Source organism: Ceratotherium simum, chromosome 37 (assembly GCF_057802395.1).
Source record: "Ceratotherium simum simum isolate JZ-2026a chromosome 37, ASM5780239v1, whole genome shotgun sequence".
Lineage (NCBI taxonomy): Eukaryota > Metazoa > Chordata > Mammalia > Perissodactyla > Rhinocerotidae > Ceratotherium > Ceratotherium simum.
This window is the reverse complement of record NC_141936.1, coordinates 20,821,272-20,847,480: the sequence shown is the minus strand read 5'-3', so window position 1 is coordinate 20,847,480 and position 26,209 is coordinate 20,821,272. Positions and strand designations below refer to the sequence as shown.

The following is a 26,209-nucleotide window of genomic DNA, read 5'->3' as shown; positions in this document are numbered from 1 at the left end:
TATGTACTGGAGAATGATTTGGAAGAAATACTCCAAAATAAATTATCTGCAGATTATCTCTGTAGTGGAATTGCAGATGAGTGCTTTCTTTTCTTTGTGCCTGTCTGTATAGTTGAGTGAATATATACTTCTTTTTATTCACAAAAAAGGGTGTTATTTTTAAACACAAAATAGCACCTTCGGTGTGTTTACTCGCCCTCGCAGACTGTGCGTGAGCACGCTGACACGTACACACAAGCACACACATGCACGTGTGCACACTCATATGCATTTGGTCTCCAGAACTCTTGGGAAGGTGTGGTCGGGAGGAGGGGCTGCCCTTGCCCCACCCGCTTTGTCTCACCCTCCAGAGGACCAGGGTTCAGAGGTGACAGGGGAGCAAGCGTGGAGGTCAGGGGGCAACTGCCCAAGGTGCTGAGTTTGCTGGAAAGCCGACTTCTGGCCAAGAGCCACATGGGAGAGGGCCGCACTCCTTCCCCATCCTGAGATGGGCCCTCTGGGGTCAGGGGTCAGACGTGGAAGCCTTGGCTTCTGGGAGAGAGCAGCAGAGCAGAGTCCAAAGGCACTGGCTTATGGCAGCTCATAAAAACTCCAGGTGGAGCCAGTGCCCCGTGAAGGGGGACAAGAAGCGCACTTATGCCCGCTCTGAGTGAGCGTCATGCCAAGTAGGAGAGACCTAAGGGGTGCCAGGGTCCCCTCTGTCCTGGAGGGCCCCAAGTGTGAACTCCCAACCCTGCATCCCTGGGTCCTGGCGTCCCCTGGCCCATGAGCCATTCCCCAGGGGAAGGAGGGTGGACACCAGAGCCTCCTCCTCCTCCAGGCTGGTGGGAGGAAAGGTCCAGGCGTCCCCACCTTCCCTGGCAGGTGTTGTCCGCCTGCAGCCAGGGCACCCCATCCCCGGGAGCTCACTCGGGAGCCAAGGGTGGGGCCCCTCGGTTCTGGCTGTCAGGGTGTTGCTGGGCTCCGGGCTCCCAGGGACCTGGCGGGCACCTGCCTCCCCACCCCCTCACCCTTCTCTGTCTCTGGGGCCCTATCTTCCCTTATATGGTGAAGGCAGTTCCTAGAGGAGGGGGGGTGGGGACAAAGGTCGCTCTCTTGAGCAGCCAGCTCGCCACAACTCCCTGAGCTCTCCCAGGTGGCAGCCGCCTCCTCCGGACAGGTAAGGCAACTGTGCGGGGACACGCGGGGACCACAGGTGGTGGGAGAGGACGGGACAGGGTCCTTGCTTCCCGCTGGCGGCCTGGGGCCTCCTGCAGCCCCTTGGAGCGGGTGTGAGGGAAATACCTGGCACTCGGGAGTCTGGAGGGCAAGGAGCCCAGCGTGGCTTCCTGGGCCTCCAAGGAGAGAATCGTGTGGGCTCCACCCCAGACAACTGGTCTTTCAGACCCCCACCTGCCACTGGCCCCCACCCCACTTCGGGTGTCAACCATCCCGGATTGCCCTGGACTGAGGAGAAGCTGGAAACGTGGGACTTCTAGACTTATAACCTGACAGTCCTGGGCAAACCGGGACTAGTTGGTCACCCTGACCTTACTCTCCCCATCCCCCCGCCCCATCTCTTTGCGCATTTCTTCTTCATCTGAAATGGTTTCTTTCTTTGTGTTGCCATTTCCCTGACACTCCTGGGACCTCGGGCTCTCGTCTCCTGGATCCTAGGGTGCGAGTAACAGCCATCAGGGATTGAATGGGCAGAGGTGGGGGGCGGGGGCTGCTGGTGGTGGTGGCAGGGCGGTTTGGCCCTGGTCCACGCCAGGCCACCCTAGCATGCACCTCTGCTCATCTCCCCTCCACCAGGACGGTCCCCTCGGCCTCACCAGCCACGGTGGCCCCATTCAGCTGAAATGGGGGCGTGGGGGAGGTGGGAGCCAAGTCCAGACCAGGCTCTGACTGCCCCCTTCCCAGGAAGCCTGCTCGGGCATTCTCTGGCTGGTGAGGGGCAGAGTCTGCAGGCGGGGGGCTGAGGCGTGTCCACTCTCTCTGCTCTCATGGCCTGGGGGAGCAGGAGGGTGTCCTTTGTCTCGGGGACTGCCACATCCCTGTCCAGCTCGGAACTGCATGACTGGGGACTAAGAGCAGTGGCAGTGACAGTGACCCCAGGGCTCTCTGGAGCCCGAACCCCAAGGACCACAGGGCAGCGGTTAAGAAAAGAAAGATGAGGCCTGGGGGGAGCAGGAGCCCTAACTCCCTCCAGGGCCCCAAGAAGGTCCATCCCTTCCATTCCACTGGTCAGTCCTCCAGCTTGGTGAATATGTATCGAACTCGTACCGTGCGCTGGCAGCTGGGGCCACGCGGACGGCCGTGGCCAGGTGCTTGACCCTGGGGGACCTCAGACCTTCATCACCATGTGGTGAGGGGGCCAAGGGAGGCATTGGTCCAGGACGTCTTGGGGCCCCCGAGGAGAGGCCCCCAGCCTAGTCTGAGGATTCTGGGAAGATCTCCTGGAAGAAATGAGACCTAAGCTGAGTCTGAAGGAGCAGGTGTCTGCCAGGTGAAGAGAGGTGGGGAGGGCCTTGGGTAAAGGGAACAGCAGAAGCAAGGACGCGGACAGGGAGGGGGGAAGCGGCGTGCGGGCGCCAGGGCCAGGGTGCGCGTTCTCATTGCTAAAAGGCAGCGTGCGAGCGGAGAGGGGTAGGGGTGTGTGTAGGGGGCAGACTGGAGAGATGCTCCATTGGACAGAAGGGCCAGAGAGGGAGGGGTCCAGGGTGTTGCACGGACGGCTGACTTTGGCTTCCCGGGCTGATGATGCCCTTCCTTGAGTTGGGGACAGAGAAGAGAGGGGACCGGGAGTGAGAGGGGAGCCAGTGAATTCAAGTTGAGGGAGAAGACAATGCAGCTCCAAACCCAGCGCGATGCTGTCGGCGGTGGGGTGAGTGAGGGGCCCATTTTCCTGCCAGCAGTTCAGGAGAGAGAGGAGAGCTGGGGAGGTCCCACCGGTAGTTGGGGAGCAGAGGCGTCTGCTCTGACCAACATGGATAGGGGCAGGAGCCGTTGACGGGTGTCCGTGGCTCTCAGAGCCACCCTCCCCAGAATCCTCTTGCCCACACTTGGCCCCGAAAAGGCTCCCCTTTCCCTGTTGAGGCTGCTGGAGGTCCCAGTCCCATTTCGCTCTAGGGCATAGAGCACCGGCTCTTTCAAGTCTCTGCTCCCCTGAATGTCCACTCTGATGGGCAAGAGGCACCCCCCCCCCCGTCTCCCCTCTATTCCTCTTGCTGTTCGCTCCTAGCATGAGAGGATGTCCCTGGTGGGACTTTAGATATCATCTAGTCGACCCCCTCACCTCAGAGATGAAGAAACGGGGTCCATGTTCATACAGCTTGTGGGTGTCCAAGAGTCTTGGAGAAAGGGGGCTATAGACAGAGGTAGCGATTGAAATAAAACAGAAAACATTCTCCTCGTTTGTACCCAAATTTGTTCTACTGAACCAGGAGCCCTGGGAACCCTGGGGTCTCTCTGGGTTGAGAAATACCTCATGGAGGAGGCCATGGCTGACAGGGGCATCCAACAGGACTAGGCACAAGGGGCTCCTACAAGCACAGAGCTGGGGATGGGCAGGTGACCCTGATCAGCTGGAGGGAGCGCTAATCAGAGGCTGGGCAGGGTGACTTTGCCCCCAAACTCCAGAATGCTCAAGACAGCAGTCACCCCTCAGGACTCAGAAGAGGGAGTTTTCCCAGCAGTAAAAGGCCAGGTCATTGTTCCAAGAGGTGACAGAGTCAAGGTGCAAGGAGAGATTAGATAGAGAGATTCCAGGCTGTCAGCGCTCAGAGGCGGGACTGGCGGGGCCACATGACCTTTCATTCATTATTCATCAGTTCAAGGAGCATTCGTGGAGGGCAATTCCATGCCAGGCTGGGTGGTAGGCTCAGTGAGGAATGGGGTGACCTCTAGCCTGGTAGGAGGGGCAGGACACCAGGGAGGAGAATAATTGGGACAAGTGGTTCTCTGCCCTGGCTCATATCAGAATCATCAGGGAGTTTTAAAAGCACCCACGCCCTGCCTCCCAAAAAGCAAAAATAAAGTACCTATGCCCAGGCCCCACCCTGGCCTAATTAAATCAGTATTCCTGGGGATGTGGCCTGTGCACGAGGCAACAGTATTGTTTAAACGTTCCCTAGGTGATTCTGATGAGCTCCTGGAGTGGAGAACACAGCTACAGGTCAAAAGAGTAAGAGCCATAAAAGATACTATAAGAGAAGCTTGAGGAGGGGAGGTTTCTTCCAGTTCAGTGGGTGGAGGGTGGTTCACAGTGGGAAGGTTCACTCTGTCATTTATTCATTCATGCATCCATCCACTGACTCACTGACTCATTCACTCACTCACTCACTCATCCATCCACCCATCCATCCACCCATCCATCCACCCATCCATCCACTCACCCATCCATCCGTCCACTCACCCATCCACCCACCCACCCATTTATCCATCCACCCATCCCTCCATCCATCCATCCACCCACCCACTCATCCATCCCTCATCCATCCATCCATCCACCCATCCATCCACTCACCCATCCACCGACCCACCCATTTATCCATCCACCCATCCCTCCATCCATCCATCCACCCACCCACTCATCCATCCCTCATCCATCCCTCATCCATCCATGCATCATCCGTCCACCCACCCACCCACTCAGCGAGGTGCCAGCACAGTGCTACATGCTGGGGATTCAGTACTGAACGAACACAGCCTCCATCCTAGTGGGGTCTACATCTTGTGGGCCACCCCGAAAAGTGATTGAGGGGTGTTTGGGGGTAGCTAGGAAGAAAAAGGAAGCTGCTGCATACACTTTTTTTTAATGTGATAAAATACATGTAAGATTTACCATTTTAACCACTTTAAAGCACACAATTCAGCAGCACTCAGTACATCCACAATGTTGTGCAACCATCACCACTATCTAGTTCCAGAATTTTTTCATCATCCCAAAGGGAAACTCCGTACCCACTGGCAGTCACTCCCAATTACCCCCTCCTCCCAGGCCCTGACAACCACTAATCTGCTTGCTATCTCTATGGATTTGCCTGTTCTGGATATTTCATATAAATGGAGTCATACAATACGTCGCCTTTTGTACCTGGCTTCTTTCACTGAGCACAATGTACTCGGGGTTCATCCACGTTGTAGCGTGTATCAGCACTTCATTCTTTTTTTATGGCTGAATAATATTCCATTGTGGGGATATGCCGCCTTTTGTTTACCATTCATCTGTTGAGGGACATTTAGGTTGTTTCCACCTTTTGGCTATTGTGAATAGAGCTGCTATGAACTTCGTGTACAAGTTTTTGTTTGAACACCTGTTTTTTCAATTCTTTTGGGTGCATACACTTTTCAGCCCTTATTTATTCTTCCCTTCTCTGGTTTTTTTTAAAACTCTGTGTGATTTTTTTTCTAACCAAGCATGGCTTTGATAAAAAATTTTCAGAAAGAAAAATTGTTTGGGGCTAGAGAAGGAAGGGCCTTGAATGCCAGGCTAAGGAGTGGGGGCTTATTCAGTTAGCGATAGGGAGTCAGGGTGGGTGTTTGAGCAAGAGAGTGACAAGATCAGAGCTGGGTGGGAAGGCTGGAGGCTGGGCCCTCAGCCAGTTAGGGCCCAGGATGGGGAGCCAAACCCCTCTCCTCCCCCAGCCCTGGCCTCCTGTTGGGAGCGCCCTAGGGCTGGGCTGGAAGCGCTGCACCTGAAACCCAGGGCTCTCCCAGCTCGTCAGGCCTTGCTCCCACACTCGTCTCCTCCAGGTTCATCCGCCATGACCAATCTGAGCAGCCAGGTCAAAGACTCCCTCAACATCACCACCCCCGGGGTGCAGATATGGAGGATCGAGGTGAGGCCCTGCCTGTGTAGGGGGGTGGGCTCTGCAGGCCTGGGGTGGACGGAAGGAAGGAAGGGGCCTGGGATGACTCTTACTATCTTCCAATCCTGCCCTGCTGGCGTGCAAGCGCCTGGCACCTGTCCCTAAGCGCCACCTTCCCCTGTCCTCAGGCATTGTCCCCATCTCCCTGCTCCTTTTCTCCCTCCCCTCCTCACGCCATTCTCCTTGTCAGCTTCCTCATGCACTCCTCCTCCCGGGTTCTCTGCTCTCCCAACTCTCTGGTTAAACAGCGGGGCCCTAGAGGGTCCAAGGCAGCCCCTCTGACCACCCTTCTCGCCCTAGGCCATGCAGATGGTGCCTGTTCCTCCCAACACCTATGGCAACTTCTTTGATGGTGACTGCTACGTTGTCCTGGCTGTGAGTGCGGGGAGGGCAGTGGGGAAGTGGGGTGGCTGAGCAGAGAGCAAAGCCCACTGCTGTGTCAGGGAAGAAACATGAGGCTGGGGCGGGGTGGGGACTGCTGGCCTGGCTTCATGCCAAGATGGCATTGACTGGGTGTGCCCAGGTGCCCTGCCTAGAGGCGGCTCCGCAGGGTCAGTGATGTAAGAGGTTCTCCCTGCCCTTGGGCCTCTGAGCTCCCAGCTGAGGTGACCTTCTGTGGATCTACAGTCTCGGGGGACCTTCTGAGCTGGTGGAATGTCACCCTACCTTGAGTCCATGTTTTCAAAATCCATAGTCATCTTCATGTCACTTTCTTGATTTTTGTCCCATCCTGTAGTAGTAATGCATTTGTATTTTTCCTTATATTGACTCACTTTTAAAATTTAAATCCAGGGCCAGCCCAGTGGCATAGCGGTTAAGTTCACGCACTCCGCTTCGGGGGCCTGGGGTTCGCAGGTTTGGATCCCGGGTGTGGACATACTCACTGCTCATCAAGCCATGCTGTGGCCACGTCCCACATACAAAATAGAGGAAGATGGGCACGGATGTTAGCTCAGGGCCAGTCTTCCTCACCAAAAGAGGAGGATTGGCAACAGATGTTAGCTCAGGGCTAATCTTCCTCACAAAATAAAATAAAATAAAATAAAATAAAATAAATAAAATTTAAATCCATTTATTTAAAAACATAACTCTACGTCATTACCATAAATGGAAAGCAGGGTCCCGTGTCACACACAGAAAGTGGCTGTAAAATATTTACATAATCATTTTGTATATACATTTGTTTGTAGCCCACCTAATCACCCCTGACCTCTGAAGGTCCGTGCACACCTCTTGGGGAAACACTGCTATGGTCCAGCCAAGTTATTTCCAAGATGAGATGAGGAAGACTCATCTCATGTCTCATGTCTCAGAGTCTGTGGCAGAGCTGCGGCCATGACTCAGGGCTCACCTGTGGCCCAGGCCCCACATGCATGGGAGACCATGCAAAGCAGGGAGGCGGGGAGAGGGCTGTGGGATCCCAGGGCCTCGTGGACACTGGACACGCCCTCTCCCTAGATCCACAAGACGGGCAGCCACCTCTCCTATGACATCCACTACTGGATCGGCCAAGCCTCATCCCAGGACGAGCAAGGGGCGGCTGCCATCTACACCACGCAGATGGACGACTTCCTGCAGGGCCGGGCCGTCCAGCACCGCGAGGTCCAGGGCAACGAGAGCGAGACCTTCCGAGGCTACTTCAAGCAGGGCCTTGTGTACGGAGGGGCGCGCTGCAGGCTGGGGAGTCGGGCCAGGGCAGGGGAGGGTCACCTGAGGCTGGGGGCAGACCTGGGGCTGGGAAGGGAGCCTCAGGCTGTGGGGGACGCCCATCAGGGGCACCCACAATGGGCTTTTGGTGACTTTTCTTCACTTTTCCACTCCCCAACCCCCATTTCTGCTCCTGCTCTGTCCTTGGTCTTCATGCCTCTGAGATTGTCTTTGGTTGGAATTCTGTAACTCATGAATCTCTGTAAATCAACCCCTATTTGAATGTCCTGGAGAGCTTAGTGGCCAAGGAAGCCCTCCAGGGCATCACATTAAGTCTCCTCTCTGGCAAATGACTGCCCCTTTGTTCCCTAAAGCAGGCCTTTCACACTAAAAGCCCTGATTTCCAGCTTTTCTTGAAAAGTCTGAAGTTGCTACTGACCTGTAGGATAGGCCAGGAGCTCTCCAGTTAGCCACAGTCCCCACCCCTCCCTTTTGTATTCCCACACTTACTTCCCACCCAGCAGTCCACTGCTTTGGGCATTTGAGCTGGCACCTCTCTTGCCTTGGTCTGCTTGGGCTGCCCTAACAAAATACCACAGACTGAGTGACTTAAACAACAGAAATTAATTTTCTCTGTTCTGGAGGTCGGGAAGTCCAAGATGAAGGTGCCTGCTGATTCGGTTGCTGGTGAGGGCTCTCCTCCTGGCTTGTGGATGGCCACCTTCTGACTGTGTCCTCGTGTGGTGGAGAGAGTGAGCAAGCTCTCTGGCGTCTCTTCTTATAAGGGCAGTAATCCCATCATGAGGGCCCTACCCTCATGACCTCATCTAAATCTCATCTAAATCTATTACCTCCCAAAGGCGCCATCTCCAAATACCACCCCATGGCGGGTTAGGGCTTCAACACATGAGTTTGGGAGGGGACTCAATTCAGCCCATAGCGTCTCCCCTCTGTTCCTTCCCTTCAGTCCCTGCCCTCAGAGTCCTGTCCTGTCCTCCTTCATTACCACGTGAGCAGGCACCTGTCTTTGCAGGCCTCTCAGTGGGGCAGGGATGAGGGTGAGGTGAGTGAGGCGTCTAGGGTGCAGACCCTAAGGAGACACTCACTGCCAAGGAAGGTCATGCAAATGGGCAACAGACTGCCCTTGTATTTGCATGACTCCGAGAGAGTGCCTCATACACCTCACCCTGGGCCCAGCCAGGTACCTGAGATCTGGGAGGGCAGGGGCCTTTCACCCCTGCCAGCCCACTCCCTTGGATCAGTTCACCTCTCTTCTCAGGATCCAGAAGGGGGGTGTGGCTTCTGGCATGAAGCAAGTGGAGACCAACTCCTACGAGATCCAGCGGCTGCTACACGTCAAGGGCAAGAGGAACGTGGTGGCTGGAGAGGTGGGCCTCCCCCAGGGCCCTGGGGCATGGCCTCCCCTGTGCCCCTCCCAGCCTGGATGGACGACAGAGGCCCAGGAGGGGTGAGGGGCAGGGAAGGGGTGGGGAAGAGATGATGGGGTCTGAGTGGGGTCTGCGCCTCCCCCATGGCTCTCCAGGTGGAGGTGTCCTGGAAGAGTTTCAACCGTGGGGATGTTTTCCTCCTGGACCTCGGGAAGCTTATCATCCAGTGGAATGGGCCAGAGAGTAACCGCCTGGAGAGACTCAGGGTAAGCCCTGCCCGTGCACCACCCTTCCCAAGTCCCACCCAGCCCCCACCTGCCCCTGCACACCCAGCACCTGGCCTCCCCCACCAGTCAAACTTGCCAGATTTCTGCCACGCCGCCCCCACCCCATCCGACCCTCGCTTCCCCAGGCCTCTCTCCACCAACTGCTGGGGAGGGTGTGTCTGAAGGTGGCTCTGAGTCTCTGTGTGTATGGGGAGAGGTATGCATGTCGGAGCTCACATGTGAACTTGTGGCTAATCCACTGAGATTTAATGAGTCCCTGCTGTGTAGCAGACGCTGGGGATCCAGTGGTGAATGACATGGGCAGAGCCCTGCCCTGGCTCTGGCCTCCAGCCGGCTGTCCAGTGGGGAGACAGACGTGATGAGACTAATCGAGAAGAGAGGGGTGGGGAGTGCAGCCCTGCGGGTGCTGGGAAGGCTTCTGGGAAGGCTTCTGGAAGGAGGTGGGGGTGGGGAGGCAGGAGAGAAGGGGCCCGTTGGGGGCTTGCCAGCTTGGCCAGAGCACAAGATGGGGATTTCGGGAAGCTTGGAGAGGAGATCAGGCATGTGTCTCCTAGGGGCATGTTATGTGACCAGAAGGCTGTGTAAGAGGGTTGAGATTTGTTCTCAGTGCCCGGGAGGCCACTGAAGGTCACAATGACTTCTGAGCAGAGAAAGGGGGTGGAGGGACTAAGGGGCGCAGGGAGCCCCCGGGGGCCATGCAGGTGAGGAGTGGGGGAGGGGCCTGGCTCCTTGGACTAGGAAGGTGGAATCCGCTTGACCTGTGTGGGGGTGAAGCGAGGCAGAATGCAGGGCGTAATGCTTGAGCCACCCTGGGGATGGACGGAGTCCCACCTCCCGAGATGAGAATGATGAGGAAGCCACAGATTTGGGGAGAAAATCAGGAGTTCAGCTTTGGGCATCTTAAAAGGGGGTTATCATGGAAGTTGGATAAACAAGATGAGGGCAGAGAGCTGGGATGGAGGCAAACATATGGGCCTGAGCGGCCTACAGAATCCCCGGGAGGGGGTGAGACCACCAGGGAGGGAGGGGAAAGAGAAGGGGGCCTGGGGCTAAAATGTCAGTAACCAGAAGAGCCACCGATGGCCTGAGGAGGGTGAGCCAGGTGTGTATCTGTGTGTGTGTGTGTGTGTGTGTGTGTGTGAGCACATGAGGGAGCATGCTGCACGTGTGTGTCTATGTGTGTGTGAGCACACATAGGGTGTGTGTGTGTGCATAAGGACGCTTTGGGGCAGAGACTGAGCACTGTGATCTGCAGGGCTCAGCTCCTGTCCAAAAGTGTGAAGTAAAATCATAAATTCCAAATAATGTCAAAACTGAAAGCCCAAGAGGTCCCCCCAAACCACCCCCCTACTTTTCCAGTGGGTTCACTTGATTCCCTTACCCACACACTAACAGCCTGGTCCTCTCAAGGGGAAAAGCAGGGAGGTGCCTCACCCCATGGGGCTGCTGCGGGCGGGCGGGGCTCTGCCATGTGGCGATGGACGCTGCCCTGTCCCCCGCCCTCGTGGGTCACCCGGGGCCTCCCTGCAGGGCATGACCCTGGCCAAGGAGATCCGGGACCAGGAGCGGGGCGGGCGCACCTACGTGGGCGTGGTGGACGGTGAGGACGAGAAGGCGTCCCCGAAGCTGATGGAGATCATGAACCACGTGCTGGGCCCGCGGAGGGAGCTGAAGGCGGCCGTGCCCGACACGGTGGTGGAGACAGCACTCAAGGCCGCCCTCAAGTTGTACCAGTGAGTGCCCGGCCGGGCTCCCCCTGCGGGCGGGGGGCTTCCTGGGGGGCGGGGGACCCCTCCTCTCTATGCCGTGCCTTTGTCCTGCAGCGTGTCGGACTCAGAGGGAAAGCTGGTGGTTAGAGAAGTCGCCACGCGGCCGCTCACACAAGACCTGCTCAGTCACGAGGTGAGGGTCTGGAGGCCCCTGCCCGCTGCCCCCCTCCCCTAAAGCCGGAACAGTGCCAGGGGTCGGGGCTGGGGAGGGAAGGAGATTTTGTGCCTGCAGCCCCCACGCCCGGCGCCACCAGGCTGTCACCCGGGGTCTGTCTCCCGCCTCCAGGACTGCTACATCCTGGACCAGGGAGGCCTGAAGATCTTCGTGTGGAAAGGCAAGAATGCCAATGCCCAGGAGAAGAAGGAGGCCATGAACCAGGCACTGGTGGGTATGGGGCCAGGGAGGTGGAGAAGGGGAGAGGGGCGGGAGACAGACTGAGCAGGGAGAGGAAGCGGGCTCAGACCTCGGTGGTGCGCCAGGCAGAGGGAAGGCTCTGGGCCCACCTACCTGGGGCTCTGAGGGTCTGGTCTGTCGCCATCTTGGGGTTTCTCTGCATGATGGGAGCCAACCACCAGTCAGCCCTGGGGCCTCCTCAGGATGCGGGCAGCCACCTCCCTGCACTGGAGCCTGGTTCAGAGACGGGAGGGAGAAATGGATGCTGGCCTTCCTGCAAGAGGGGACTGGGTCAGCTTGGGGCCAGGGCCAGGTCAGAGTTTGGGGTCAATGTTGAGGCTGGAGTCAGTAACCCTAACTGGCTTGGGGTCAGTGTTGGATTGGGGGTTGAGTTCAAGGTTGGAGATGGGGGCTGGGGGTCAGGGTCAGAAATGAGATGGTATCAAGTTTGCGGTCTGGTTCGCCTTGGGGTTGGGCCAGAGCAGGGTTAGGTGTGGGGTCAGCGTTGGGACTGGGGTTGGGTGCAAGTTTCGGGTTGGGTGCAAGTTCGGGCTTGGGCCCAGGGGTAGGTTTGTGGGTGGGTCTGGTTGGGGGTAGAGCCAGGCTTTGGCTTGCACTGGGGGGTGGGAGCTAGGGGAGGGCCCCAGTCCCAGCCACCCCTTTTCTCTTCCCAGAACTTTATCAAAGCGAAGCAGTACCCACAGAGCACGCAGGTGGAGGTGCTCAACGACGGGGCCGAGTCAGCCGTCTTTCAGCAGCTCTTCCAGAAGTGGACAGTGCCCAACCGGACCTCAGGCCTGGGCAGAACCCACTCCTTGGGCTCCGTGGGTGAGGGCCGGCCTGGGACAGGGCGGGGCAGGGCAGGAGCCGGGAGCGGGGCCAGGAGAATGGGGCCAGGGACCCAGACCTGCCTCCCGCCCTCCTTCCTGGACACATCTCTTCCATGAGCACTTTTACCCTGGCTCTGGGCTCCCCAGATGAGGTGGGGACACGAGGGGACAGGGAGAAACTCAAGAGTTGTCACAAAAAGGGAGCTGAGGGGCTGTCACAGTGGCCCAGTGGTTCAAGTTCAGGCACTCCGCTTCAGTGGCCCGGGGTTCACAGGTTCGAATTCTGGGCACGGACCTATGCACTGCTCATCAAGCCACTCTGTGGCAGGCGTCCCACATATAAAGTAGAGGGAGTTGGGTCTCCCTGGAAACCAGCTTTGGTCTCTCACCGGACAATCTCAAGTTCAGTGCCAGGCACCCAGGGAGGACAAGAGGGTTGTCCCTCTCCTGGCTCCTCTGGGAGGCCCTGGGGAAGTGTGAGTCTTAGGCGCAGGGAGATACGGTCTGCCTCTCTCCAGCTGTGTGACCTTGGGTAACCTACTGAATCTCTCTAGCCTCAGTTTCCTCATCTGTAAAATGGATCTAAGAATGGTAGGTACCACTCAGGGCTGTCGTGAGGACCTAGGGGACCTCAGCTGGTGACAGTTGGTGTCATGATTCCCCCCTACTCCAGCCAAGGTGGAGAAGGTGAAGTTTGACGCCACGTCCATGCATGTCCAGCCCCAGGTGGCTGCCCAGCAGAAGATGGTGGACGACGGGAGTGGGGAGGTGCAGGTATGGTCATGGGAGGGAGGCCCGTGCTGGGGGGGCAGGGATTGGCAGAGCCCGTCCTGGACCTCACACTAGCCTGCTACCGGCCCCAGATGTGGCGCATTGAGAACCTAGACCTGGTGCCTGTGGATTCCAAGTGGGTAGGCCACTTCTATGGAGGCGACTGCTACCTGCTGCTCTACACCTACCTCATCGGCGAGAAGAAGCACTACCTGCTCTACATCTGGCAGGTCAGGCACCGTCCCACCCTGTCTAGAGCACAGCCAGCTCAGCTCCCACTATACCCCTGCCAAGTGGCCATCACCCTTGAGTTGAATATCTCTGGTGATGGGGCGCTCACCCCCGTTCCATCTTGGGACTGCTTTGGCTGTGAGATTCCACTGACACTGAGTACCCCCATTCACAACCCGTTGCCCTTTTGGTTTTCCGAGTTTCCATTCCAATTCCCATGGCCTCCTGCACGTTTCCTTCACATTCTGGTTTCTGTGTCCAGATGTGGGGGAGCAGGGAGATGCTTGGGTGCTGGGGGTGAGTGGTGTGGTAGAAATGGTGTTCCCCAAGGAAGGTGCAGTAAGGAGGAGAGGAGGTCTAGGGTCAAGGCTGGGGTTCCAGGTGGGTCAGGGTTGGGGGCTGGGAAGGGTTAGGTGTGGGGCTGGGAAGAACTGAGGTCTGGGTCAGGTGGGGTTTTTGACTGTGTCCAGGGTGGAGTTTGGTGGGCAAGACATTTGGGTTCGGGGCCAGATCAGAATTGAGGATGGAGTTGTTGCTGAGGCTGGGGATGGGGTCAGAATCCAGGGCTGACCCCATCCCACCCCATCCGTCCCACTCATCCCCAGGGCAGCCAGGCCAGCCCGGATGAAATCACAGCCTCGGCCTATCAAGCCGTCATCTTGGACCGGAAGTATAATGATGAACCGGTTCAGATCCGGGTCACAATGGGCAAGGAGCCACCTCACCTCATGTCCATCTTCAAGGGACGCATGGTGGTCTACCAGGTATGGCTGCTGGGCCGTGCGCCTGTCAGTAACCACAACTGAGGCTGGGTGGGCGTCCTGGAGATGGGGAAGGGGATGTGGGCTTGGGGTGGGGCTGGAGGTGAAGCCCACTCTTCGCAGGAGAGGACTGTTTGAGGCTCCATCATCTATGTGGAACTGGAAATAGAAACAACCATTTGGTACTTTAAAAAATACCCATAATGGGGGGGCCAGCCTGGTGGTGTAGTGGTTAAGTTCACAGGCTCCGCCTTGGTGGCCCAGAGTTTGCTGGTTCGGATCCTGGGCACGGACCTACACACTGCTTATCAAGCCATGCTGCAGCAGCGTCCCACATACAAAATAGAGGAAGATTGGCACAGATGTTAGCTCAGGCCCATCTTCCTCACCAAAACAAACAAACAAACACGTAGTGAGCACTTAGCCTGTGCAAGTCCTGTTTCTCTCTACACCCCAACTCCTTGGATCCTCTACACGAAAAGAGAATTTATTTTGGCTAGATTTGCCCAAACAATGGACCTGTCCAGACTGCACTGACGCCTTCACGCACAATGAAATAGACGCCTCCTGCATTCATTTAAGCAACAATCTGCTTGTCGAGCACCTGCTAAGTCCAGAGCCAGCCCTCTGCAAGGCGCCAAGCGGGGCAAGAATCCTGTTTACCGCCTTGTGGAGAGAGCAGGGACGCAGAGCCCAGGGCACCATGCGGTCAAAGGCTGGAAGGTCAAGCTGAGTTCAGAGATGAGCGTGACCACAGTAACCTGGGAACAGGCATAGGGTTCGTGGTGGAAAGCGGGTCTGGAGGAGATCTGACCTTGGGGTCGGAGTCGAAGATCTCAGTGGAGGTGAAATGAGGGCATGGTGTGCAGGGGGCATAGCAAGGACAAAGGCCCGGAGGAAGGGATCCGTGGGGAGCAGTGAGGAGCCTGACTGGAGAGTTTGGTGAGAGCAGAGAGTGTGTCTGGAAGGGCCGTTTGCACCTTCATCATGTGGGGCCCTCAAAGGCCCGGGTTCTAGTCTATAAGCAGTGGGGAGCCATTGAAGGTTTTTGAGCAGGGGAGTGCCAAGACCAAAGCAATGTTTTGGAAAGACTAGTCTGGTGATGGTGGATCAGAGGACCTGAGGGGGCAGGCAGACTCCCCCCCCCCGCCAGTCTCTCTTCCTCTCTGGTTCTCTGCGTCCCACTAATCCCCCATCGTCTTTACTAACTTTACTAAGTTACTCCCACCTCTCTCTCTGCCTTCTCCCCACACCCTGCAGGGAGGCACCTCCCGGGCTAACAACTCCGAGCCTGTGCCTGCCACACGGCTGTTCCAGGTCCGGGGAACCAGCGCCAACAACACCAAGGCCTTTGAGGTTGCACCCCGGGCCACCTCCCTCAACTCCAATGACGTCTTCATCCTCAAGACCCAGTCCTGCTGCTACCTGTGGTATGGAAAGGTGTGTGCAGGGCCTGGCAGCCTCCCCATCCCCAAGTGCGTCTTGGGGGTCCCCCAGCCTCGGAGCGGACCTGGGTCAGGGCGAGAGCCTCTGGCTGAATAGGTCCTGCTGGCTCATTGCCCAGCTCCCTCCCCTGCAGCCCTGGGTCTGGCCGTCCTCAGATTCTCTGCCTCTGTGTCTCAGTCAGTCGCTCTCATTCTGTTTGTTCTGGCCACCCCTGTCTGCCCCAGTGTTTATGTCCTGGGCCATCTCTCACTGTACCTGTGCCTGTTACTGCCTCTCCATTCATCTCTGTGACGAGGACCCTCAGCCTCTTGGAGTCCTTCTCCTGCCCTGTCAGGAGAGTGCAGACCCTCTTGTCTCCTCTGCCATTCTCGGGAGTGTCAAGGACAGAGGAGAAGATGACAGAACTCTCCCTGCATGGGCTGTGTCGTGGGGTCCTGATCCAGGAGAGCCCTCCCAGACCCGAGAGCTCTGGGCCAGTGAACGTGGCGGGACGGTGGGGTAGGTGGGTACTAGAATGGTCTTCCCCAACGCAGCCGACCCCCCTTTTCCCAGGGCTGTAGCGGGGACGAGCGGGAGATGGCCAAGACAGTGGCTGACGTCATCTCCCGGACGGAGAAGCAAGTGGTGGTGGAAGGGCAGGAGCCAGCCGGCTTCTGGATGGCCCTGGGCGGGAAGGCCCCCTATGCCAACACCAAGAGGTAACTATCGGGCCCCTCTGCCTCCAGCTCACCTTTAAGGCTGGAGAGCCTCCCAGCTCCTCCACCTCCATGGCCCAAAGCCTGCAGCAGGCATGGATTGAGGCCTCTGGGTGCCAGGCCCCCAGGGCTACAGGATGAATAAGGGGCAGCGCATGCCCTCGGAGCCTCTCGGGCTTCCCCGCATGGTATGCCTGGGGCCTGCTGGGGGTGTTTCCCTGGCAAAGGGTGTTCACAGCCATAGGACGAGCTCAGAGAGAGGCAGGGCTATAGGTTTGCCCTTTGGGAAGAAGATGCCAGAGCCCACCCAGCCCCTGCCCTTCGGTGCTGACACAGGACCCGGATGCTGAGGAGCACCAGCTGTCAACCGTCTTTCAAATGTTTTTATAAAGAAGATCCATGAGCCACTATTTCCCAGTTCAAAAGCAAAAGGGCATGTACTGCAGTAGCAGCAGGAGGGATAGAGGGAAGATATCAGAAAGAACTTCCTATGAGGACTATAGAAGAGCCACGGGAATGCATGTCCTGGAGAAGCAGTGGGAATTTCACCCTTGGAGCACTCTTGGACTCTTGGGAGGAGGGGGGATCTTTCATGCGATCAGAAGAAAGAGTATTTTCCCAGGAGATGGGCTTTCCATATCGGAGTCCCTCAGAGTTCCGTGTCCTTGGTTCTCCTTTCCCCACACCTTCTCCTGCCAACACAGTCTCCTCTCCATCCTGCAGACTCCAGGAGGAAACCCTGGCCATCACTCCCCGGCTCTTCGAATGTTCCAACAAGACCGGGCGCTTCCTGGCCACAGAAATCCCTGACTTCAATCAGGATGACCTGGAAGAGGATGATGTGTTCCTGCTGGATGTCTGGGACCAGGTAGGACCGAGGCCTGGGGACCTCCCTTCCCACCACCCCAATCCCCAGGGCCAAGAAGTAGGGGCTTTAGAGATAGGGAAGGTCTGACGTTTTCTTGACTCCCATGTACCTTCTCCCTGGGAGTGGTGTTATGAACAACAGGAGCCTAAGAAAGAAGAAAGGAGGTAGAGAGGACTGTGCCGGAGGGGCTGCTGGGTGGGATGTGTTCTTCTTCCCAAGTCCAGTTTATTCCACGTGGCAGAGGCGTGTTTTTGAGGGTCTTCGGCTCTGGAGAGGCTGGGATTAACACATCTGCAGAATATCCAAGTAGAGGGCATCTGTCCGGCCTGCTCATTTCTAAGATGCAAAGTCAAGGCCAGATAGGTCAGGCTCCCCTGATGGACGTCTGAGCCTGGGTGAACCGAGCCCTGAGGGCCAGGGAGGACAGGAAGGACTGGCCGGGCTCTGGGCTTCTCCACAGGTCTTCTTCTGGATTGGGAAGCAGGCCAATGAGGAGGAGAAGAAAACCGCAGCCACCACGGCGCAGGAATACCTCAAGACCCACCCCGGCGGCCGTGACCTCGAGACCCCCATCATCGTGGTGAAGCAGGGACACGAGCCCCCCACCTTCACGGGCTGGTTCCTGGCCTGGGATCCCTTCAAGTGGAGTGTGAGTGGCCCCAGCCCACTCTGGTCCCGCACATCCTTCTCTAGATGGCTGCTTCATGGCACGCCCCCAGGGCAGGGCGGACTCCCAGGCTTCTCTGCTCATCGTGATGGATGACCTGTGATATATTTCTACAGGGGTTCCAGGGGGATTAGAATAAAAAGGCTGCAGTGAGGCCGTTAAGCCCCCTAGTGAGGGAGAGGGAGGGAAGTTTAACAAAAACCCAGGCTAATTACAGTGTCTTGCTTGTGCACTAGATTTAGCTCACAGCTGTGGGACATTATTGGTAAGAGCCATCCTGAATATTTAAATTTAAATTAATTAAAATTAAAATTAAAGATTCAGTTGCTCACTAGCCACAATTTAAGTGCTCGATAGCCACATGTGGCTAGTGGCTACCATATTGGACAGCACAGAAAGAAAACCGTTTCCATCATCCCAGAAACTTCTATGGGAAAGCGTTGGGGGATCCTCATGCCGGATGAGAGAAAACATGTCAGTTCTATAGGACAGACAAATGTCCTCATGGCACTAAGTTCTAAGCAAAATGGTCATCCATGTGGTCTTACCTGCAGGACGGTGAATCAGACTCCTATAGGATCCTTCCAAAACTGGCCCCAGACAGAAGCAGAGGGCAGGTCCTCAAAATGGAACCCAGCAAAGGGTTCTGCAGGGAGGAGGAAGGCTAAGGGAGAATGGGTGCTGGCCTGGTGGCTTTGTGTGTGCTAAGCTGGCACAACAGATGAGTTCAGGGAAACAGAGAGCTTAGATTAATTTCTTCAAATACATATTTTAAAAAAATTCAGTGATTGATGGACTAAGTTTAGTCTTGAAGATGGATTCAAACAAATCTCAAGGCTGCGAATCTAGATGCCAGAGCTTCTTAAATTCACATCAGTGTCCCAGGTCACCAACTCTGGAAGCCCTTCCCTCACCTTAAGTCTGAGCCAGCTTCTCTCTTAGACTCACTCACTCATTCATTCAGCCTAACTGGGGCTCACGATGTGCCATGCTTAGTGTCAGGCCCTGGGGATACGGAGATGGGGCTCCTCATGGAGCCAACGTCCCTTCTACTCCCTTCACTCCTCTGCAGCAGGGTTCCTTCCAGGCTCTGAGGGGAGCTCCCCAGTTCTCCAGGACCCCTGAAGCCCCCAGAGCCTACACAGTGTAAGCAGGGTTCCCAAGGCTGCGTGTAGCTGTTTGCACTGGCCTGAGGGTGGGAAAAGACCATACTCCTCTCCAACCCCACGTTGGGCTGAGTGGGGGCAAACAACCTCCTGCCTGGGCCCCTTCGGGGCCCATCCTCACCACGCAGCCTCCTTTTCCAGGGACCCTCCTCCAGCCTCTGCATGAGCTCCCCATTCCCCTTGTCACCGCCAGGCCCCGGGTCAGCCTTCTTTCACCTCCTGAAGGAAAATGGTGTTTCGTTTCCTCTGCTGAGACCCAGGCCTAATTTATTACTTACTTTATTTGCAGAACGCCAAATCCTATGAGGACCTGAAGGCGGAGCTTACGAACTCGGGGGACTGGAGCCAGATCAGTGCTGTGAGTCCTGGCAGCTGGCTGGGCCCTGCGGCAGCCCGCTGATGCCAGCCAGGCCTGGGGGAGCCCAGAAAGCTCAGAGAGGATGCCAGTGTTCTGTGCCTTCCTCTCCACCATTTCCTCCCACTTCTCACGGAAGTTCTTCTTGCTGTTTAACTTCAGTGCCTCTAGGTGTTTCGTTTCCTCCATTCTCTAGTGAAATGGTTCCCAAATTTTATCATGCATGAGAGTCTGGGTGATGGGGAGCTGGGGGTGGTGGTGGGGAAGCTCATTACAATGCAGATTCCAAGGTCCCACTGCCAGAGATTCTGGTTTGTAGAATTGGGTTAAGACTCAGGAATGTGCGTGTTTTTAACCGAGGGCCCAGGTAATTTGACAGTTAGTCTGTGGACCCCACTTTGAAGAATAATGATTTCTCTACTGCTGTCACCCTGGGGATGCCTTCCCCAGGTAGAAACACTGCATCTCCTTCAGTCTTTCAGTGAGTTAACAGAAAAGCCTGGGATATGGAAATATGAAAGCAAAACTTTGCCTTCAAGAAGTTCACAGGGTTACAGGGGAAATGAAACAAGCCCAAGCAGACTCTGCAATGTGTCAGAACACGAGAGCAATTTCACAAGCACTCCGGGGTAATCAGCAGATAACACATGGCTCCTTGGCCCCACCTGTGGGCGGAGAGCCCCATGGCACTCAATAAACCCTTCTTGGTGGACTGATGGTGCAGGCGGGAAAGCATAGAGAGGTCAAGGCTAAGTGAATTTACGGATGACAGTTTCACAACAGGAAAGAGAAAGAGGGTCGTAAATGTGCCAGGTAGACTGCGAACACCTGGGGGAAGCCATGGAGAAGTTCATAAGTCATAGCACAAACTAGTCATCCGGCCCCAGCGGGCTTTGGTTGGATACAGACCTCCAAGCTCTAGCTTGTGGGTCAAGTCCAATGTGTTGAGTTCTCGTGAAGAGTGTGTGGGCAGGTGGGGCATGGGGGTCTTGGAAGGTTTCTTGAAGGAGGTGCTCTAGGATCACTGCTGGCTTCAGAGACAGGCAGTCTGGGAGGTAGCCACAGACCAGCTGAAGGAACAGTGGTTTCCTTTTCTTCCCCAGGAGATCACAAGCCCTAAAACGGACGTGTTCACAGCTACCAGCAACCTTAGTTCTGGGCCTCTACCCATCTTTCCCCTGGAGCAGCTGATGAACAAGACTGCGGAGGAGCTGCCCGCGGGTGTGGACCCCAGCAGGAAGGAGGTGGGTCAGACTCGAGGAGGAGGACGACCCTCGTTTAGTCAGAGCTCTCCTTCTGAAAGGTGAATAGGAATTATTCAGGTAGAGAGGGTTATGGCTGGAGAGGGGAACAGCATACACGGAGCCCAGAGGCAGGGAGTAAGTACAGCGTGGAGCGAACCGGCAAGGCGGCCAGCGGGGTGGTGGTGTGTGGAGCTGGGGAGGGGCAGCTGGCCAGGGGGGCTGCGGCCGAACTGAGAAATGCCCTCATGCCATGTTAGGGATGGTGTTGCCTATCCTAAGAGTAGAAGAGAGCCATCGTGGTGGAAACAGGGGAATGGCGGTCAGGTTTACGCTGTTAAAAGATCACTATAGGTGCTCAGTGAAGAATGGACTAGAAGGTGGCAAAAGCAGCAGTCATGTCAGGCTGAGAGGGAGAAGGGAGCCTAGGTAGGTGGTGGGAGGGGAGGTGGAGGGAAGAAGATGGTTTAGGGAAACATTTAGGAGGTAAAATCAATGACACTTGAAAAAAATGCCTGGATACTGGATAAAGAGTATGAGAGAGGGGAAAATTGTGTCATTCTCCGAGAGTAAAAACCCTGGGTCAGATTGAGTTTAGAGGGGCATGATTGTGAGTTTAGCGGCGGCCATGTGGTTCCGGGCACCTGGGAGACATCCAGGTTGAAATGCCTGCATGGATCATGTGCGGGGAGAGAGTTTGGCAAGAAAAGCTTGTTAAAAACACATTTCTGGGGCCGGCCCGGTGGCGCAAGCGGTTAAGTGCGCGCGCTCCGCTGTGGCAGCCCGGGGTTCGCCGGTTCGGATCCCGGGTGTGCACCGACGCACAGCTTGGCAAGCCATGCTGTGGCAGCGTCCCACATAAAGTGGAGGAAGATGGGCATGGATGTTAGCCCAGGGCCAGTCTTCCTCGGCAAAAAGTGGAGGATTGGCAGATGTTAGCTCAGGGCCAATCTTCCTCACACACACACAAAAAAACCCACACATTTCTAATATTCATTCCTACTTCATGAAGATCTAAAATAGACTGCAATCTAGATTGATGGGGTATTGAGAGGAGAGAAAATTTACTCTGTGTGTAAGAAACCATAAAGAAGTTTTACAGGGGCCGGTCCAGTGGTGTAGTGGTTAAGTTCGTGTGCTCCACTTTGGCAGCCTGGGTTGGAGGGTTCGGATCCTGGGCATGGACCTATGTACCACTCATCAAGCCATGCTGTGGTGGGGTCCCACATATAAAACAGAGGAAGATGGGCACAGATGTTAGCTCAGGGCCAGTCTTCCTCAGCAAAAAGAGGAGGATTGGCAATGGATGTTAGCTCAGGGCTAATCTTCCTTACGAGAAAAAAAAAAAAAAAAAAAAGAAGGTTGGCAACAGATCTTAGCTCAGGGCCAATCTTCCTCACGAAAACATAAAAAAAATTTAAAAAACCAAAAGAAATCTTACAAATTAAGGAATCTACAGAAAAGAGATGCCTGATTTCTCCAAGAACATCTAAGTCTGTCAGGGGTTTGGGCCCCATGTATATCCAAGTGTGTTGTTCCCAGAGCACGTGCATCCTGCCCTTCACCTTGGAGACCACTTGCATGCTCTCCCAGATCCACCTGTCTGTGTCCTCACTGTAATACTGGGATGATCCCAATGTATTATTTGTCCTCATAATATTGTGGATGTTATTATTTGCTCAGCCCCTGGCACAGAGAAAGTGCTCTCTAAATGTAAGCTGTTATTATCATTGCCTGTTCTACTGCTGAGAAAACTCAGGTCCAGAGAGGGGAAGTGACTTGCCTAATGGGACATAACTAGTTAGTAGCAAAGTCAGAGCAAGAACCAGGTCTTCTGAGTCCCACTGTTACCATCGTATCATGTGGCCTAAAGAAAGTACTTCTAAAGGGAAAGGCAGCCAATGTTATTGAACCAGATGATTGACAGGAGGCTAAGTGGATTGCTAATTTTGAATGGAACAAACAGAATCAAGAAAACCCCACCACGGTAGAAGCAGTCTAAGAAGTCTTAGATCTTTTTTTTTTTTATTTATTTTTCCCCCAAAGCCCCAGTAGATAGTTGTATGTCACAGTTGCACATCCTTCTAGTTTCTGTATGTGGGATGCGGCCTCAGCATGGCCGGAGAAGCGGTGCGTCGGTGCGAGCCCGGGATCCGAACCCGGGCCGCCAGCATTGGAGCGCACGCACTTAACCACTAAGCCACGGGGCCGGCCCTTAGATCTTTTTTTTTGAAGTCAGTTGTCTGTTGCTGATTTTTTATCATGGGAGTAGTGTACATTCTTGTGGGAGAGCTGTAGGTTTGATGCCAAGTGGGGAGGATGGGAGAGGTCTCCAGACTTCTCTGCTCCAAATTTGGAAGGGGAACCAGTGACAGAGAACAGTGGGGTGGTGGGTCTGGCTGCAGGCAATAGGAAGAGGGTAATCTAAGCGAGCACCAAGGAGTAAACCACAGAGAGGCAGATGTGGGCATGGGTGAGGCCGGTAATCAGCTGGCAGGACCGCAGGGTTCAAGTACAGGAACAGTGGAAAGATACAAGTCCACTGGGATGGGCAGTCCCTGCTACCTAGCCCAGGGGTCAGAGTCCAGAAGTCTTGACCAAGCTGCAGAGCCAGGCTGGCTGGGCCTGGGAGGACACCTGAAGCCACCTGCAGGCCGAGGACACTACAGCCACAGCTGTGAGGGAGCTGGTGGGAGATGGGGATGCTAGAACCAGACTTGGGGCAGGCAGCTTGTCCCCATCCACTGATACCCAAAACACTCATATTTACTCTCTTCTTCCAAAACAAGGCACTCTACTGCCCTGCCTGGGGGGATGGGGAGGGCTCCCAGGAGCCTTGTGAGAGAATGCCCAGGGGCAGGAGGCACAGCTAATGACAGGTTAGAGAACTAGAGCCTCAGACCCACCTGAGCTTGAAATCCACCTACAGGTGTTTACCAAGGAGCTGTTCAGTTCAGGGCTCTCTGCGGGAGTCAGTAAAATGTTCTCCAGGGCACCTCCACGTTGCAGAGCAGTCTAAGATGGAAAAGAGACCCACTGCTCTCACCCGACTCCCCGGGCCACTCCTGGTGCCTGGGGGAGCAGAGACGAAGGCTGGGAGACGCTGTTTTATAGCAACTTTAGTTTGGGGGTTCCTACTTGAGTGTGCCTTGAGGGCATTTAGATTGACTTAAATAGTGTCACTATCATATCATGTTAGCTGGGAGCAAAGCTCATTTCAGGCAATTCTCTCATCTTATGGCTGAAGATACCCAAGGCCTAGAAGGATTTCCAAGCCAAGAGTAAAACGGTAGAATTGTGCTATCTAATCTTCTAGATCGTTCACAGGACGAGAGAAGCCGGTACAAGTCATTTATCCAAATATTTCATTTTCCACTCAAAATAGCTAGGCAAAAATTTGACTCTGAATTTGTTCTTTGGCTGTCCTAGCTTCTCCTCTTAGAATCTTTCCCCTCCCCTCAGCTGCCTGTACCTCTGCTGCCACCTGCCACCATCTCTAAGCAAAACCTGATCCTACAAAATAATCCAGGTGATACATTCACAGTGGACTATAAAAGACTTTAACAGATTGCCTTTTAACCAAAAACAAACCTATAAGCCAAGAGGGATGAAGATATCTGTAATGGTAACATTCAGTCATCTGTAAGCACAGTAATATACTTTATTTATTTTAAAGATTTTATTTATTTATTTTTCCCCCCCAAAGCCCCAGTAGATAGTTGTATGTCATAGCTGCACATCCTTCTAGTTGCTGCATGTGGGACGCGGCCTCAGCATGGCCGGAGAAGCGGTGCGTAGGTGCGCACCCAGGATCTGAACCCGGGCCGCCAGCAGCGGAGCACGCACACCTAACTGCCAAGCCACGGGGCCAGCCCAACACAGTAGTATACTTTACAGGTCTGAGAGGGAAAGACAAGAGGCCGTTAGTGGATCCCTGAAATCACTCAAGGAAGAGGGTCAGTGTGCTGCAGTGGAGCATGAAATGGAATCAGATGACCTGAACTTTCTTGACCTTTAGCTTCATCTTGTGAAAATGGGAGTACTCAAATCCGCCTCAGTGTCTTTGTAAGCGCTGCAGCAGCACACGTAAGGTAGACCGCTGCTTGCTCCGTCCATTAGGGCTGGGGCGGGCCCTACTTCCCTTGCAGCCAGCCTGCTAACTTGATCCAAAGCAAGGCAGTCCCCAGGAGAGGGAGCCCCTCCCGAGAATGATGGGCTGTTGCTAGAAGAGCTGTGTCTTCTATGATGACAGCAGCTTAGTCTTACACATTCAGAACTGGACAGACTGCCTTCTGCGACTCATCTGCTTCCTCTCTGGGCCAGGCTGATAGAAAGAAGAATCCTCTAGCTGGAGGTTCACTGTTCAATAAGTAAAGAAAGATGAACAAGATACTTTGTTTCCAATGCCCTTTCACATGCAATATTATTTTCATCCCCATAAAAGCATTATGAAGATGCAAAAATTGGCCTTTAAGAAATTTCCCCCGTTTTATAGAGAGCAAAACTAAGACCTGGCAAGAGAAGTACCTCCTTAACCCAGCTAAGTCAAATGTCCTAATTCTTATTCCAGGGCTAGGGTGAACTTGACCCTGGTCAAAAGAAAAGGAGCTCAATGTACCTCGTGTTGTTACTATCCTCTTCATTACCTTCCAAATTCTGGGATCAAATCTCTTGAGCCTCCAGCACCTCCCCCGCCACCACCTGCCATCGCTTTCCTGGCTCTCCCAATATTGCCCGCTTTTGCTCTTCATTTGCTTTCTATACCACACCTCTATGACTCTCATCAGAGCAAACCGTAGGGAAGAATGTGACCTTCGCCCTCTGTCCCTCTCCTCTTTTAGGAGCACCTGTCCGTGGAGGATTTCACCAACACCTTGGGGATGACTCCAGCTGCCTTCTCTTCCCTGCCTCGATGGAAGCAACAAAGCCTCAAGAAAGCAAAGGGACTATTTTGAGAAGCACGAGTAGCTGTGGCTCTAACACAGTACCCTCCCCTGCTTGCCGTTTCCTTTTGTTTTTATTACTGGTATTAATCTTCCACTAATTGAAGTGAAGTTTTACAGCTGTACCTGTGAGCTGCAGTCTATGGCATGCCACTTTTGTTTAGTAACCTACCTATTCCTCCAGAGACGACACCTCCTAAGGAGCCAGTGGTCCCAATTTCAGCTCTCGTGAAGGTGGGCGCATTGTTTCTATCCTGGGCTGTTGCATCACTTTTAACCATCCTGTTCTAGAGCTTTCCCTCCTTAGAAGAGCACCCAAACATTCCATGGAACATGAGTTCTGACGAACGTTCCTTAGGCATTTCTCTATCATGAGTCATTTTCGTCTATGGCAGGTGGGCTGAAGCATTTTGCAGTTTTATGTCTTTCCCAGACATAAACTTTCCCAGAGTAATGGCTTTTCCTTTCCACATACTTGCCTCACTGCCTCCTCAGGTGGTCAGTTAAAGGGGACCACTTCTTGGAAAGGGAGTTGAATGGCTAGGAGATCGCCCTAGTAGGAGGTTTCACAATACTCACTAACCAGTAGCTAGTGAGAGCAGCATATCATATCCACTGGGTCTAGGCTTGAGGCCTACAGGCAAGTATGAAATGCAAATGGTATTTCATCCCCCCTCTGGTGCTCTTAATAATAAGGCAAAGGAAGAGCACAGTTAAGGCCAATGCTCGGTTTACAAACTGTTATCCAGAACTTCTGCAAAGCTTCACAGGCTCCTTGGCTGAAAGCAACGGGCACCCGGTGCTGCCTACGGCCCTACGTTGCTTTGCCATCCATCTCCTTTAAGATGTCAGGGTGCTGCATGGAAGCCCAAGTCAGAAGGCCAACAGAAGGTGATTT

General features: G+C 54.8%; 2 protein-coding genes across 9 annotated transcripts in view; one reads left to right on the top strand and one right to left on the bottom strand.

Moving 5' to 3' along the window:
- Nucleotides 1-1,096: 1,096 nt before the first annotated feature.
- Nucleotides 1,097-26,209, top strand: VIL1 (villin 1). Its single transcript, XM_004427552.3, has 20 exons — nt 1,097-1,159; nt 5,737-5,822; nt 6,153-6,227; nt 7,311-7,507; nt 8,779-8,887; nt 9,043-9,153; nt 10,705-10,907; nt 10,998-11,076; nt 11,230-11,328; nt 12,012-12,165; nt 12,841-12,941; nt 13,031-13,168; nt 13,775-13,933; nt 15,191-15,370; nt 15,929-16,074; nt 16,795-16,939; nt 17,400-17,588; nt 19,062-19,130; nt 20,231-20,371; nt 25,210-26,209. Exons 2-20 carry the CDS (start codon nt 5,748-5,750, stop codon nt 25,321-25,323), a joined length of 2,484 nt encoding a protein of 827 aa, XP_004427609.1. The 5' UTR covers nt 1,097-1,159; nt 5,737-5,747; the 3' UTR covers nt 25,324-26,209.
- The window catches only part of USP37 (ubiquitin specific peptidase 37), an 89,956-nt gene continuing 87,783 nt past the window's right edge, over nt 24,037-26,209 (bottom strand). For 6 of the 8 annotated variants that reach the window (XM_087424833.1, XM_087424836.1, XM_087424828.1 and 3 more), the window contains one exon: nt 24,038-24,727. In XM_087424833.1, the coding sequence (XP_087280959.1) occupies nt 24,631-24,727 (97 nt within the window). In that variant the 3' untranslated portion in view covers nt 24,038-24,630. Of the gene's footprint in view, nt 24,728-26,209 lie in introns of all 8 variants that reach the window. The other 2 variants (XM_087424831.1, XM_087424837.1) reach the window with 1 other exon arrangement.